A 14217-nucleotide genomic window follows, 5' to 3' on the forward strand; every position below is an offset into this window, starting at 1 on the left:
CTAATCACCACACTTGAACTTGTTGAGGCAGAGGGTAGGAGGACACTTTGATGGCTCGTGATTGACCAGATGGAGGCGCAGGGCCACACCGGCTCCCCATGTGACAGCCGTGTGCGAGCCGCACCCACCACTCGGGTTTCCAGTGTGGGACGCCTCTTCCTTCCCCGGGTGTCATGCACAGGAGGGCCTCAGGAAGTCTTTGAACGATTAAGTGAAAGGAGGAGAACCTAAAACTGAAACGAACCTCCGTACTGAACTCTCCCAATACCGACCAGAACTCTAAGCTGTGAGGGGAGGGTGTAAGTGTAAGAGGAGTCTCCTTGAAGGGCCGTGTTAGATTTAAAGGGGACCCTGGTGTTCTCGAAACATAGGGCAGGCTGTCACTCCTGGCAGTGTCCCCCGACCCCTGCATGTAGTCTGTCACTGCTTGGAACTGTTGATGTGAGGAAGGCAGGTGGGTGCAATAAACCCCAGCTCTTAAGGGTTGTTGCCAAAATGTCGAATCCATTTTTTAAAAGAGTGGCAGGAATTACTATGATTTTTTTTTTCCTGAATTCCTTGGCATTAATCACCATGTTACTTTTATAATCGGGAGAAAAGTCTTTCGTTTGGGGGAAATAGAGAAAGAAAGAGGCTGGGAGAAGCAGAGTGTGCGTGTCCTGGTTGGTGGCTCGGCCTGTAGGCGACAGGGTCTTCCCTCGGGGACCGTCGGTGATGCCGCAGCCGCTGCCCTGGAGAGTGCGGTGGCCTCCGTCTCTGAGCACCTTCAGTCACTCCCCCTGGGAGGGCGTGGGTGTTCCCTCACGCGGACCTCACTGTCCCCCGAGACGAGGTCCGAGCTCTGCACCTCCCTCCCCCCGCCCCCATAGAGGAGCCGGGTGGAAAGGGAACGGGGCCTGGGTGCTTGGGTGCTTGGTCTCCTCGAGGTCCTCGGCCCTCCGTGCCAGACGCCCCGAGGCCCGGGCGGGACCTGCGCCCCTGCTCGCCCCATCCTAGAAGGCGGTGAAGTGCTGTGTGCCGACCCGAGGGCTGCGGGCGAGGCATCGCGGTGGGAGGACCGCGTGGGGAACACGAGGTGTGACCGGACCCGTGTCCTCGGCTCGCGGGAGGAAGTTCTCCTGCGTGTCCCCCGCGTGTTGGCCGTGGACACAGGCAGACGGCTTGAGCGTCTGCGGGGTGGGTGCCCACCGGCCTCCCTAGACAAGGCTCCCGTTCCAGGTACACCCCCGTGGGCCGCTCCTTCTTCACAGCGTCCGAGGGCTGCTCCAACCCGCTGGGCGGGGGCCGAGAGGTGTGGTTCGGCTTCCATCAGTCCGTCCGGCCTTCTCTCTGGAAGATGATGCTGAATATCGACGGTAAGCGGAGCCCCGGCCGCCATCGGGGGCGTGAGGGGGGCTGCGAGGCCCCTCCACACGCGCCCGGCCCGCCGCGCTGCTCGTGCACGGCGGGTAGTGGCGCTCACGCTTGACCGCCAGAGCCCCCGCGGGGCCCCCTCCCCAGACACAGCCGGTGGCTCAGGGGGCCGAGGCGGGGTTCCCGGCTGCCCCTGTGTGTTGGACCCCACGTGGGAACAGTAAAGTTCAGGGAGCCCGAGACCAGAGGTGGTCAGAAAGTGCCGGAAAACCCAGGCTTGCGGTTGTCACCAGCTGATGGGTTTTGTTTTTACACCGCAGCGTTTTCCTCAGAGGGTGACTTCAGCCTCTGCCAACCCCTCCACTGCCCCTCCGAGTCCGCGAGCGGGGGCGCCGGGCCGGCTGTGGGAGGGGCCTGGCCAGGCGGGCCCGGTCACGTCTCGGCTTTTGTCTCTTCTTTTCCCACCTGTAGTCTCGGCAACAGCGTTTTATAAGGCACAGCCAGTAATCGAGTTTGTGTGTGAAGTTTTGGATTTTAAAAGTATTGAAGAACAACAGAAACCTCTGACAGATTCCCAAAGGGTCAAGTTTACCAAAGAAATCAAAGGTAACTAGCTGCCCGGCGCGGTGGATGAGGGACGCGACCTGGATGGCCCCGAGTTTCCCAAGTTCTTGTTCCTCCGTGTTTCCGAGGGGAAGGGGCAGGGGGCAGCGGAGGAGCCAGCCCTCAGAGACACGTCAGCGCAGGACAAGGACGCCCGCTTCCCAGAGCGGGCACGATTTCTAAATGATGACTTTCTGCGTCGGGTGGCCCGGCAGTGTCCCAGCGCGGATATGAGGGCCAGGCAGCTGCAGCATGAGTGTAATCAGTTTCTCGGGATGTTCCGGAACGTTGATTCCTTGTCGTTTAGCCGAGCCTGGGTTCCACTCAAGAAAACGCAGCCCAGGGTTCAGTGACCTGGCTGTGCGTCTTTCTGCCCATCGTCGGAGAGCTGGCAGGCCCTGTAGGCTCGGCCCCTCTGCACCTGTCCTTCCTGGGGGTGCTCAAAGGCCGGCAGCAGTGCTCGTTGCTAAAAATAACCCTGAAGGAGGCACAGAAGGCCGTGGCGGCTGACGCCCCGCTCTCAGCCCAGCCCACGTCGCCCCTGGTCTTTGAGAAACACACCCTGCCTCTGGCCCAGGCATCCCTGGGGCAGGGGGCGTCCCTGGGGTTGAGATGGCCCAGCCCGAGGGTCACCTGGAAGGCCCTCACCGTGGGTCTGTGGGTGAGGTTCCCCTGAAAGCTGACGGGCTGACAGTGGGGCGTGCGCTGCAGGCCCAGGCGAGTCTTGATGCTGAAGCCCAGCTGCTGTGTGTTCTCAGGTCTAAAGGTGGAGATAACGCACTGCGGGCAGATGAAGAGGAAGTACCGCGTCTGCAACGTGACCCGGCGGCCCGCCAGCCACCAAACGTAAACGGCCTTCCTGTCAAACGCTTATCAGCTCTGACCTTCACTGTCACTCAGACGTCCAAACTCTGCAGCAATCACTTCTGCAAAGGATTTTCATTCTAGTTGTAAAATTCCAAAAGCACACTTCACCTCGTGAAATAAAATAATGAAATTGCCCCCGTATGGGGCGGGGCGGGGGGCTCGCCGTCAGTTTTCCTTCTTGAATATGACAGGCGAGGGAAGGTCTTTTTGGTTCATTTTCCAGCCCTCCGTGCTGAGTGGGGTCCAGGGAGGGAGTGGGGATCGGTTGGCGCTGCCTGGATCCACAAGCATGGCCCGTCCCAGGCCGCTGCTGCGGCCTCTGTCTTGAGCTCCCGTCACTTCACAGACAGTTTGGGGTCCAGGTCCGTGTAGTAAGTGTCCTGGCCGCACGAATGCAGTGCTGTCTTAGGTTGTGTGGCCCCCTCACCCCACCTTGAGGCCTCCTGGGTCCGGTGAGGACTCGTTAGTTTATTTCGCGGTCGCTCCGTGGGAAGTGCCTGGTGTGTCTCTGGGTACTGGTTATACCAAGACACCCAGGGTCCTGTGCAGCAGCGGGGGGGGGGCAAGGTGAGCCTGTGTCCTTGTCCCCATGACCTCCTCCCACCGGGCAGAGCAAAGGAGTCGGCAGAGGTCCCCTACCCCTGTGCCCAGCGCCCTCAGCCCCATCCTGCATGGGGCCGCCCCCCCCGCGAGTGCAGGATGCCACTGTGCTCTCCCGCCCCTGCACGTGGGCCTCTCCTGCCTCAGCCCACCACATGTGGCCGCGGAGGCCTGAGCAGACCCGGCTTGTCCCTTTCGCTGTGCTGTTCTGGAAGGTTTCAGGTTTTCTGGGGCGGACGCTTGGAGCACTCAGCCGGTAAATGACTTACAGAGTCAGTGCGAGGCCGGCTGGAAAGTGCACAGGCTTTGCTCTCTGGGTTTGTCCTGAGTCCTTTCCACGCGCTCTAGATGTACGTCATTTGTGATTACTGCATATTGTAGGCGTGCGGGTATTTTTTACTTCCCGACTCCAGAGATAAGACGACAGTTTAGGGACTTGGGAATGTTCAGATAAGTCAGAGGGCATGATTTGGTTTTGACCCCCCAGGGAGATGCTTTGAATCACCCTCTACCTTCTTCAACCCTAAGAAAGCAGACCCACAAAAGCATCCCTGTGTGAGCGGGCACGCGGGTCTCGGTCACCCGTCCCCTGGGGGCCTGGGTAGCTCCGGGCCTGAGCCGCCTCTTTCTTCCCCAGGTTCCCGCTGCAGCAGGAGAGCGGGCAGACGGTGGAGTGCACGGTGGCCCAGTACTTTAAGGATAGGCACAAGCTGGTTCTGCGCTACCCTCACCTCCCATGTTTACAAGTCGGACAGGAGCAGAAACACACCTACCTTCCCCTAGAGGCAAGTCCCCTCCCTCCATCCCTGTGGGCTGGGAGGAGGACTTCCAGGGCAGGGGCCCCGCTGGCACCCCGGGCCCAAACCTTGTTATTCCTGCCGCTGGGGGACCTGGGACAGGTTAACAGATGTGGTCCAGCCTCAGTTTCTGCATTAATAAGATGGGTTTGGTAACTTACAGGATTCGTGTGAAGGCCGAGACCATATGTGTGTGCCCAGCAGGCCCCTGGCACCCAGTAAAATGTGCTCAGGAAGTCTAAAATTCACTTCTGGTTTGAAAAATCCTTGCCTGGGAAGAGATCAAATGCTGAAACCAGGACACAAGTTTTTAAGTCTTCTCTGTTAATGTTTTAAATTCTCAGTATTTGTCCAATTACTGAAACACCTGGCCCTTGGTTTGGTTTTCCCTGTGCTGTGTGCAGAGGGCAGACTTCCTTCCCATCACTGGCAGCTCTGTATTACACCCCCATGTCTGAGGACGGGGGTTCCGCACAACCCATGGTGAGGACACAGGCCAACCCCGCCCTGCTGCTGGGTGGTCTCAGAGGCTGTGCTGCTTTCAGCGGCGCGGTTCCCGGCTCACGCTTCTGTTGTGCTGGGTTTCCTCGGGTGGTTTCTGCCTTGGACCAGAGGGCCTCCTCCCGCGTGCGGTTCCTAGTGGATCTCAGGAACAGCCTCCACACTGGCGTCTGCGTGGCGCTTCACAGTTCACTCGTGAGGAATAGATGTGTCACGGGCAGAGCTGGGCGCCCGCTCTCGCGCTTGGCCTCAGGCCCGTGCCCGCTCCCCGGCCCGGTGCTGACACCCGGTCCTTGCGTTTCTTCATAGGTCTGTAACATAGTGGCGGGACAGAGATGTATAAAAAAGCTGACCGACAATCAGACCTCAACGATGATCAGAGCGACTGCCAGGTCAGCCCCCGATCGGCAGGAAGAGATTAGCAAATTGGTGAGCGTCACATCCTCGGGCCGATCCTCGGGTGGGGACGCCCTGGGGACGCCAGCTCAGGGTGCCCATGGGGACGCCCGGGGGACGCCAGCTCAGGGTGCCCAGGGCAAGGCCCCCCCCCCCCCCCCCCGATGCTTTGGACAGACTCGGCTTCTGGAGGGAAGCGAAGTCCACCCCTGACTCTGTGCCTTTTCTTTCTTCCCTTTTCAAGATGAGAAGTGCCAGTTTTAACACAGATCCGTATGTTCGTGAGTTTGGAATCATGGTCAAAGACGAGATGACCGACGTGACCGGGCGGGTCCTCCAGCCGCCCTCCATCCTCTACGGCGGCCGGGTAGGTAGATGGCTGGGTGGGGCGCTGTGTGGGTGCCGGGAGTAAGTGTCTGAACGTCAACGGTGGAGTAGCAGCACCTGACCCCCCACCCCCACCCCCTCAGAGGTGCAGACAGACCATGGTCAAGGTAAAGCATTCTTCCTGCCCCAGTGTGAACCTGTAACAGCTGTGGGCCTTCATAAAGGACTGGTTTCCTTAATCCTTTTAAAGTTTTCTGAATCACCCCTTTTCTTTTCAAAAGGTAAACTTTATTAGCTCATCAAAATTTTAAAAGCATCATTCTTTGTATGATGGATACTCTGCCAGTGACGAGTTATTCTCCAGAAGCTCGTGCCGCTTTTCTGCTTTCTAACTTTTGTTTTGGAGGTATGTGGGAGCAAGTGCATCAGTTTAGTCACGGGCACAGTGCTGTTTGTTTGCTTTTGCCCATTTGACCTCTGGTTCTGGTCCGTACGGTCCTGACCCTTGAGCCCCTTAGAGCTCACGAGAAGTTGTTCTCTCCTTTACTCCTGGCACCGCCCCCTTAGCCGCAGCGCAGGTGGTGGGGCTCAGCTTCCAAGGTCACAGCTTTGGGAATCCCCTGGCTGTCCAGTGGTTAGGACTCGGCGCTTTTACTGCCGGGGCCTGGGTTCAATCCCTGGTCAGGGAACTAAGGTCCTCCAAGCCGCAGGGCACAGCCAAAAAAAAGAGCGAGCGAGAGAGAGAAAACAAAGGTCATGGCTTTTGTGGGTCAGTGAGCACCTGTGGGAGCCTGCGTTCTACATGACTTGACACCTTTTTACCTGATGGAGTGGGACTCCAGTCCTCAGTGCCTGTGGCAAGCTTTAGTTTTGTTTTTTTGGCTGCGTTGGCTCTTCGTTGCCGCGCGCGGGCTTTCTCTAGTCGCGGCGAGCGGGGGCTACTCTTCGTTGCGGTGCGCGGGTTTCTCATTGCGGTGGCTTCTCTTGTTGCAGAGCACGGGCTCTAGGCACGTGGGCTTCAGCAGTTGCAGCGTGCGGGCTCAGTAGTTGCGGCATGCAGGCCCTGGAGCACGCCGGCTTCAGTAGTTGTGGCTCGCGGGCTCTAGAGCGCAGGCTCAGCAGTCGCGGCTCACGGGCTTAGTTGCTCCGTCGCATGTGGGATCTTCCCGGACCAGGGCTCGAACCCGTGTCCCCTGCATTGGCAGGTGGATTCTTAACCACTGCACCACCAGGGAAGCCCCTTCAGTTTTGTTTGCAGGACTTTTTCCTTTCTTACTTTAAAATATAAGTTCTATTTTTTTAAGTGTTTCAAAGTTCAAAAGATACAAAGAATTATAGGGGAAAAAAATCTCTTTCTCCCCAGATCCTGGTTACTTTCCCAGGAGGCAATTCTCCTTGTAAAATCGCTCCAGGGACTAGTCACATATTTTTTTCACCCCTTCTTGTGCAAATAGCTGCATATTAAATACACGTTTGTGCCTTGCCTTTTTTTACTTAATATTTTCTCTTCGATCCCATGGAGATCTTGGAATGTGTGTGACCTCTGGCTTGTTTTTGACTGTTGCGTGGTATTCCTTTGTGGGGGGAGCCCCACCCTAGCCAGTGGGCATGGGGGCTGTTCCCCGTTCTCTGCAGGATGCCTTCTGAGCAAGGCCTCCTGGCTCCTTCTCAGCCCACCTGTGCACCTGGGAGCTCAGACACTGCAGACAGAGCACCTTCTTAACCCTCCCTGTGGCCCTAGGAGGGAGAGGTGGATTCCCCTTCACAAGTCAGTGAGGAGATGCCCGAAGTAGTGAGACTTATGTAGCGAAACCAAGATTGCATATCCAGCGTCTTTCCACCTTTCAGTAAAGACAGGAGTCATCTGGAAAGCAAAGCAGCTCTTGTAATCTAACCTTGCAAGAATGTTAGAATTGTAAGGATCCAAACTTTTTAATGCTTCTAAATGAATGAATTTTTCCAGATGTCTTAAACATTGTAATGGGAGCAAACACTTCTCATCACCTGCCCTACCCATTGTCCTGTTAGACAAAACATTAAATGTCCCCCAGGGATATCCGGCAGTGTCTGGAGACTGGAATCTGATGGGCAGCGGCTGCTGGCACCCTGCAGTGCCCAGGACTGCCACATAGCAGTCAGCCAGCCACATGTCCACCGTAGGACGGAGGCTGAGAAGCACTCAGATAGTAAGAGTGCATTGCAGTGTAAACTCTGTGTGTGTGTGTGTGTGTGTGTGTGTGTGTGTGTGTGTGTGTGTGTGTTTACTTACTGAGTCTGGAACACCACACTTTGTGGTGGTGGCTCTGTCTTATAGAAGGAGGCTGGCAGGAGCTGGGTAGTAGTTTAGAAAATATAGGAAACAAAAACATTCATTTCTGATATTTGGTTTTTACAATATACTTTTATTATTTTAGTAGGAAAAAAGTGTTTTTCATTAAAAAACACTTTTGCAGAGTAAATGACAGCAACTCGGACACAGCCCTGTCCTTCAGGGCCTGCTGCCCACAGGCCTGCGTTTACAGCTCTGCCCCCTCCACATGGCCCTAACTGAAAATGGAGGCCAGTGCCAAAGACTTCTCTCTGACTCAGGCCCAGTCTGTGGGACTCGAGAGCTTTCTCTGTAGGGCACACAGGGGTCCAACCAGCGCAGCTCGAGTCACAGTGTCCCTTCCTGACCGTCCCTTGTGCTCCAGAATCACTTGAAGGCAGTTCAGAGATTCCTTCGGTGACAGTGTTGAGACCTGCTCCTTTCTGGTTGAGAGATGACAAAATTAAGTGGATGCATTATCTGCTGTTTTTTCCTTCCCAAATGGGAATAGCTTAAACAACTGCCGGCAGTGGCGTGTGGAGCCGGGGGAGCAGTGGGCTCGGTCCTCGCTGGCCTGTCTGCTCCCAGCCCCAGGACTGGGAAGAAACACCTTACTTCCCTTCCCTTCCCTGGCTGCCCCACTGATAATGGATGAGGTAAAATTAACGGAAGCGTGTTTATAAGACAGGAAGCCTTCCTGTAGCGTCGTGAGGCCCTTCTTTTCCTCCAGGCTACCCGTGAGGTTGGATGGAGCTCTGGGCCCTCCCTGCTCAGCCTTCCGGCACCCCCTGCTCCCCACAATCTACTTCTTCCCCCCTCCATCCATCCTCTGTCCTTCCTCCATCCATCCATCCATCCATCCATCCATCCTCTGTCCTCCATCCATCCATCCATCCATCCATCCTCTGTCCTTCCTCCATCCATCCATCCATCCATCCATCCATCCATCCTGTGCACACCTGCGGGAGGGACCCCTTCGGTGCCAGGCAGCTCGGAGATGGGGAGTCAACACAAAGGTTCCATTCTCAGCCTCAGAAGCTGCCATCTGGTCAGGGGACCAACAGCAATAGGGACAGTGACAAAATCCAAGGTCAGAGGAATATGCCTTCCATTTTCTTCTCACTCTAAACTTCTCACCGTTTGCAGAATAAAGCGATTGCGACCCCTGTCCAGGGCGTTTGGGACATGAGGAACAAGCAGTTCCACACAGGCATTGAGATCAAGGTGTGGGCCATTGCCTGCTTCGCCCCCCAGCGCCAGTGCACGGAGGTCCACCTCAAGTAAGGCCGCCCGGGAGCAGGGGGCTGGGCAGGGCTAGAGGGACCGCGGGGAAGGCCCGCTCCGTCGGGCTGGGCAGGCCGTGGGCTCCGTTTGGAGGGCAGGGGTTGGCAGCCTTTCCCCGTCGAAGGGCGCTGCCTGGGGTGGCCGGGCCGGGAAGTGGGGGACCCGGGTGCCGCTTTGCTTCTCAGACTCGCTGTTGGAGCGAGTGTGAAGAGGCGGAGCAGCTTACGTAAGAAACAAAACAGCCAATGAAGAATAAGTGTACCAAGTGGAGGCAAAGGAGAAGGCTGTGTTCACTGAACTAAAATTATTTGTAAAAAACACTTTAGGTTCGTATTTCTGTATCAGCCCAGCCTGGCCCAGTGTCAGGCCCTTTGAAAGCAGCTCCGTAAACATGCAGCTCGGCTGCTCATGCTCTTGCGCCAAACAGACCTAACCGGGAAAGGAAGGCTTTGTCCCCTGCCTCTCTCGGGTGGGAGCAGGAGGGGGCCTACAAAGCCGGGGAAGGTAGCAGCAGGTGGACGTGGCAGCAGAGAGTGGCTCCGGAGAGCTGTGGCTCTCAGGGTTCTGGACAGGGGCGGGGCCTCTCCTCCACGCCACCAGCGGCTCGAGCAGCCTTCTCCGCTGGGAGCGCGGGGTGTCGGGGCACAGAGTGGGTTAGAGTCCGACCTCGGGGTGCCTCCCCTCTCCGTGTTGTGTCCGTGGCCCCCATTTCACTTTTCCTGGAGCCGGATGGCCCCAGGGTACGTGCACGTGTGGGCGTAGGCGCAGACGGCGCTCGTGTGTTTCTTCAGCTGCACTGACTAACGTACTGGAGGCCGAGCGCTACCTAACTGGCGGGCGCGGGTCGGAGCGTCCTCACTTCATTGTAAAAGGCGGTGATGTGTTTATTCCTGAGCTTAAAATAGAAGCCGTGGATCTGTGTCCCCAGCCCCGCCTGTGATTTCACAGGGCCTGTCGGCCGCAGCTGTCGGTGCTGCTCCAACTGTGGGCTGTTTGGTTTTCTCCCGTGATTATGTCATCCAAGTCCAAGCTGTGCACACAGGAGTGACGGGGGGACATCCAGGGGCACAGTCAGCTCACAGTTTCCCTCGCCCTGGCAGCACTTGGCATCCCCAGGCAAGCGGGTGGCAGCTGCTCACGCGCGGCTCTAAAAGGACAGCACTTGTCGCTGCCCCGGGAGCGTCGCAGCTGGGGAGGGGGCAGCGTGGCCATGACCTGAAGTCTCCCGTTGCATCGTGACTTTTCAGCAACCTGCGTGCTTAGCACGAATGGCCGCCTTTGTTTGTTACCATGTTGAAATGGCCTTGTCCAGGGCTTCAACTCGGATTTGGGTCTCAGTGAAAACGGTTTGGGGTCTGGATCTGTTAAAACTGTGCCCTTTCCTCGGGGCTTCCGGTTGGTCTGAATCATTGGCGCGCTCGGTGCTTCACGTAATGAACCTCCTCCTTCAGGTCCTTCACGGAGCAGCTCAGAAAGATCTCGAGAGACGCAGGAATGCCGATCCAGGGCCAGCCGTGCTTCTGTAAATACGCCCAGGGGGCAGATAGTGTGGAGCCCATGTTCAGGCATCTGAAGAACACGTACGCCGGCCTGCAGCTGGTGGTTGTCATCCTGCCTGGAAAAACCCCCGTCTATGGTAGGCCTCGGCGCGCACACGGCCTCTGGCCGCCGTCGGCGGCACTGTGGGTGTGCAGTGCAGCCTCAGCCCTTGGTGTCTCTGCCACAGCGAGGAGCTGCCTGTCTCTGGCTCATTCGAGAGCTAGGAAAGACCGGGTGGTTTCTGATTGCGGCTGCGCACGTGCCCGGGGCCGCCCTCGGTAGTCTTCTCTGGGGCCGCGGTTCCCGGAGGCCAGCGTCCTGCGGTGGCACAGGACTCGACACGTGTGCAGTTACCTTGTCCGCCGCCCGACACAGACGTCGGCCGGATGGAGGAGCAGTCAGGCGACGCACACGCAGTCATCCACTCGGGGCGCCGTCCTCAGCTCCTGCCTGGGACTCACTTCTCCACTTGTGAGCTGTGCCCGCCTCAGAATCCTCTGGAAGTTGATCAGAGTCCTTTCTGCCAGAAGGGCAGTTGCACTTTCACGCGGCTGAAAGTTACCAGGCCCCTGTGATGGATTCCCAGGCCCTGGTTCGGGAAGCTCTGGGGCACCGGTGGTGTAGACAGGTGGCGGTAGCATGGGGAGGTGGGTGCCGGGTGCGTCTGCCGGCAGCCCCCTGGGAACCAGAGGCCCCAGCGTGGGAGGTGTGTGGGTGCCCAGGGCAAAGGGAACGGAGAGGCATGTCGGTGTCGCCGACCGGAACCCCCCCCGCGCCCCCCCACCCCGGGCGGTGACAGAGCGCTTGCTTCATGTCCAGGGAAAGGAGGAAGGAGAGCGCCCTCGGAGCTCCCATCCGACGCATCTTCTCCCAGGCCCTCCCCGGGAGCGGCTGACCAGTGGCTTCATGAAGGAACCCAGGAGTAGAGGGGGCGTGGGCCCAGAGAGGTCTTGGATGTTGGATTTGCGTGTGCCGAGGATTTGGGGATGCCAGTGTTTATATTTTTAACCACTCTAGCATTGGCTTGCTTGCAGTCGTGAGCACTGTGACGGAGGGTGGCCTTCGGAATGCAAGCCCTGGCTTCCAGCCTGGCTCTGCCCGCGCCGCCCTGCAGGCCTGGAGGAGTCGCAGAAACGCTCCTGACGAGGACTGGGCTGCACCCGCCCGGCCTCCCTGAGCGGGTGGGGGGGACGCCCCGCAGCCAACGCAGGCCTGGGCGGCGCGGAGCAGAGCTGGAACCCGGGCTCTGGCCCCCTCTTGGGCCAGGCCCGTCTTCCACGGGCTTGGCTGCACGTGGGGCGGGGGAGCTCGGGGCGGGCGCGGGGGAGGCGTCAGGGGAGCCGTCCTGAGCGCACCGTTCCCTCCGCAGCCGAGGTCAAGCGTGTAGGAGACACGGTGCTGGGGATGGCCACGCAGTGTGTGCAGATGAAGAACGTGCAGAGGACCACGCCGCAGACCCTGTCCAACCTCTGCCTGAAGATCAACGTCAAACTGGGCGGCGTGAACAACATCCTGCTGCCCCAGGGGAGGTGAGGCCGGCCTTCCGCCACGTGCGGGGCAACTGGTGCGCGACTCCCCGGGGCGGGGCCTTCCGGGGCCGGCGTCCGCTCCCCTGGACAGTGGGTGAAGGAAGTGAGTAGGACGCAGGTCTCGGCTGCTCTCGGTCTAGGGGACCAGGGCCATCTGCAGGCCACGGAGGAGCGGGTGCAGGGCCCCTAGGAGAGGGGACTTCTTACCCCATCCAGGGCCAGGGGTCCCGCACCTGAGATGTGGTGGCTGCCCTGAGAGGGGGTGGCTCTGCGATGAAGGGTTGTTGGACTCGCTCAGTTCACTCAGCGGCAAGTTCTGTGTTTATTGAGCTCCTACTCTGTGCAGGAGTCCTAGCCTTCCAGCGCAGGCCCTGGTGAGAGGGTCCATAAATACACTTCCCAGGTGAGCAACAATGACACAGCGGAAGGGACAGGAGCTCAGAAGGGTGAGGGTTTCATAGGGGAGGTGGCACTAAGCAGACTGCAGGCACTGGGGTGGTGGGGTGGAGGCGGGATCATGTAGACGCCTGGGAGGAGAGCGTTCCAGGGGGCACAGGCCGTGCAAGGGCCCTGTGGTGCAGCCTGCCAGGAGTGCGGCGGGTGTTCCACTGAGAGACTGAGGGGCAGAGGGTTGCTGGGGGGCCTGGCACTCCCTCCGGGGGAAGCGCATCCATGGGAGGGAGGTTCACGAGTGGAGGTGTAGCTCCAGTGACCTCGTTCTAAAAGGCGACTCCAGCTCTGGGTGGGGTGGGGACCAGGTCCTCCTGCGTTGTCCCAGGAGAGGTGCTGGGGCACGGCTGGGGTGGGATGGTCTGTGAATGGAAGAGGAGACTCGAGAGTGAGTCCAAGCCTGCGCCTCTGCAGCGGTTAGGCGGCACAGGATGAGGAAGCTGGGCGGGTGCGTCAGCCTCCCAGGGGAGATACTGGGTGGCAAGGGGGGGCGGGGAGGAGGGGAAACAGAGGCCTGGTGTTGGTGAGGTTTGTTCAAGGATCCTCACGTGGAGGTGGTATTTAAGGCCTCCAGGCTGGAGAGAAGCCCCAGGGCAGGGTGTAGATAGGAAGGATGTCCAAGCCCTCAGCCCCGGGGAGTCCAGGGTTGGAAAGGTCGTGGAGGTGAGGAGGCAGCACTGGAGCCTGGTGGGGTCCGGGGGAGGAGCCAGCGCCTGGCCCCGTCACTCAGTGCCGACCGGCCAAGCGCGAGGAGGTCCGAGGCGCCACCATGAGCCTGGGGGACGTGTGCAGGTCGTCGGTGACCTTGCAAAGAGGAGTCTTGTTACCGTGGCAGCACGAGGCCTGCTTGGGAGGCAGTAACCGGGTTCGGCTAATTCCGGGAGCTTTGCCACAAGGCGAGCAAGGGAAGCGAGGGAGCTGTGGGAAGAGAGTGGAGTCCGGAGGCAGGTGTGGTTCTGCTGGTGTGAGGTGTGAGTCATAACTGCGTGTGTTATGCCGCGGATGCTCCCGGGACCCATCCAGGATTGGGGGAGGGGGCAGCAGGGAAGAGCCACGGGGTTGCGGGGGCCAGGCGCAGGGTGGGCGGGAGAGCACACGCGGGCAGGGAAAAGAGGAGAGTGAGGCATAGAGAGAGGAAGCTCCAGAACGCACAGCCGGTGAGTCTGGGACCCGCCGGCTGGCTCGAGGACCGTGACCCCAACGCTGGCGCTTCAGGGTCGTGACCGCTGGAGTGCAGCCAGCGGTTAGAAGACCCAGGGAGAGAGCTTAGAGCAGTACCTCTCAACTGGGGTGGTGTCGCAGCCCCGAGAGTGTGTGGTCATGTCTGGAGACGTCGGGGTGTCAGGACGGGGGCTGCTACTGACCTCTAACGGGTAGAGAACAAGGGTGCTCCTGGGCACCCTGCAGTGCGGCTGCAGGTCCAAGGTTGGGTAACAAGCCATGGGACTCTTTGTATGTATGATCATCTTGGGGCTTCCCTGGTGGCGCAGTGGTTGGGAGTCCGCCTGTCGATGCGGGGGACGCGGGTTCGCGCCCCGGTCCGGGAGGATCCCACGTGCCGCGGAGCGGCTGGGCCCGTGAGCCGTGGCCGCTGGGCCTGCGCGTCCGGAGCCTGTGCTCCGCAACGGGAGAGGCCGCAGCAGAGGGAGGCCCGCATACCACA

The 14217-nt window shown here is 59.2% G+C and overlaps 1 protein-coding gene across 6 annotated transcripts in view; it reads left to right on the plus strand.

The window, feature by feature from the left end:
- The window catches only part of AGO2 (argonaute RISC catalytic component 2), a 111731-nt gene that overhangs the window by 77021 nt on the left and 20493 nt on the right, over nt 1-14217 (plus strand). For all 6 annotated transcript variants that reach the window (XM_024129412.2, XM_024129413.3, XM_024129414.3 and 3 more), the window contains exons 5-13: nt 1219-1355; nt 1825-1959; nt 2715-2802; nt 4061-4208; nt 5031-5150; nt 5362-5484; nt 8899-9032; nt 10488-10672; nt 11945-12104. In XM_024129412.2, the coding sequence (XP_023985180.1) occupies nt 1219-1355; nt 1825-1959; nt 2715-2802; nt 4061-4208; nt 5031-5150; nt 5362-5484; nt 8899-9032; nt 10488-10672; nt 11945-12104 (1230 nt within the window). The remainder of the gene's footprint in view (nt 1-1218; nt 1356-1824; nt 1960-2714; nt 2803-4060; nt 4209-5030; nt 5151-5361; nt 5485-8898; nt 9033-10487; nt 10673-11944; nt 12105-14217) is intronic.

The sequence above is a fragment of the Physeter macrocephalus genome, chromosome 15, assembly GCF_002837175.3.
Source record: "Physeter macrocephalus isolate SW-GA chromosome 15, ASM283717v5, whole genome shotgun sequence".
NCBI classification, from domain to species: Eukaryota; Metazoa; Chordata; class Mammalia; order Artiodactyla; family Physeteridae; genus Physeter; species Physeter macrocephalus.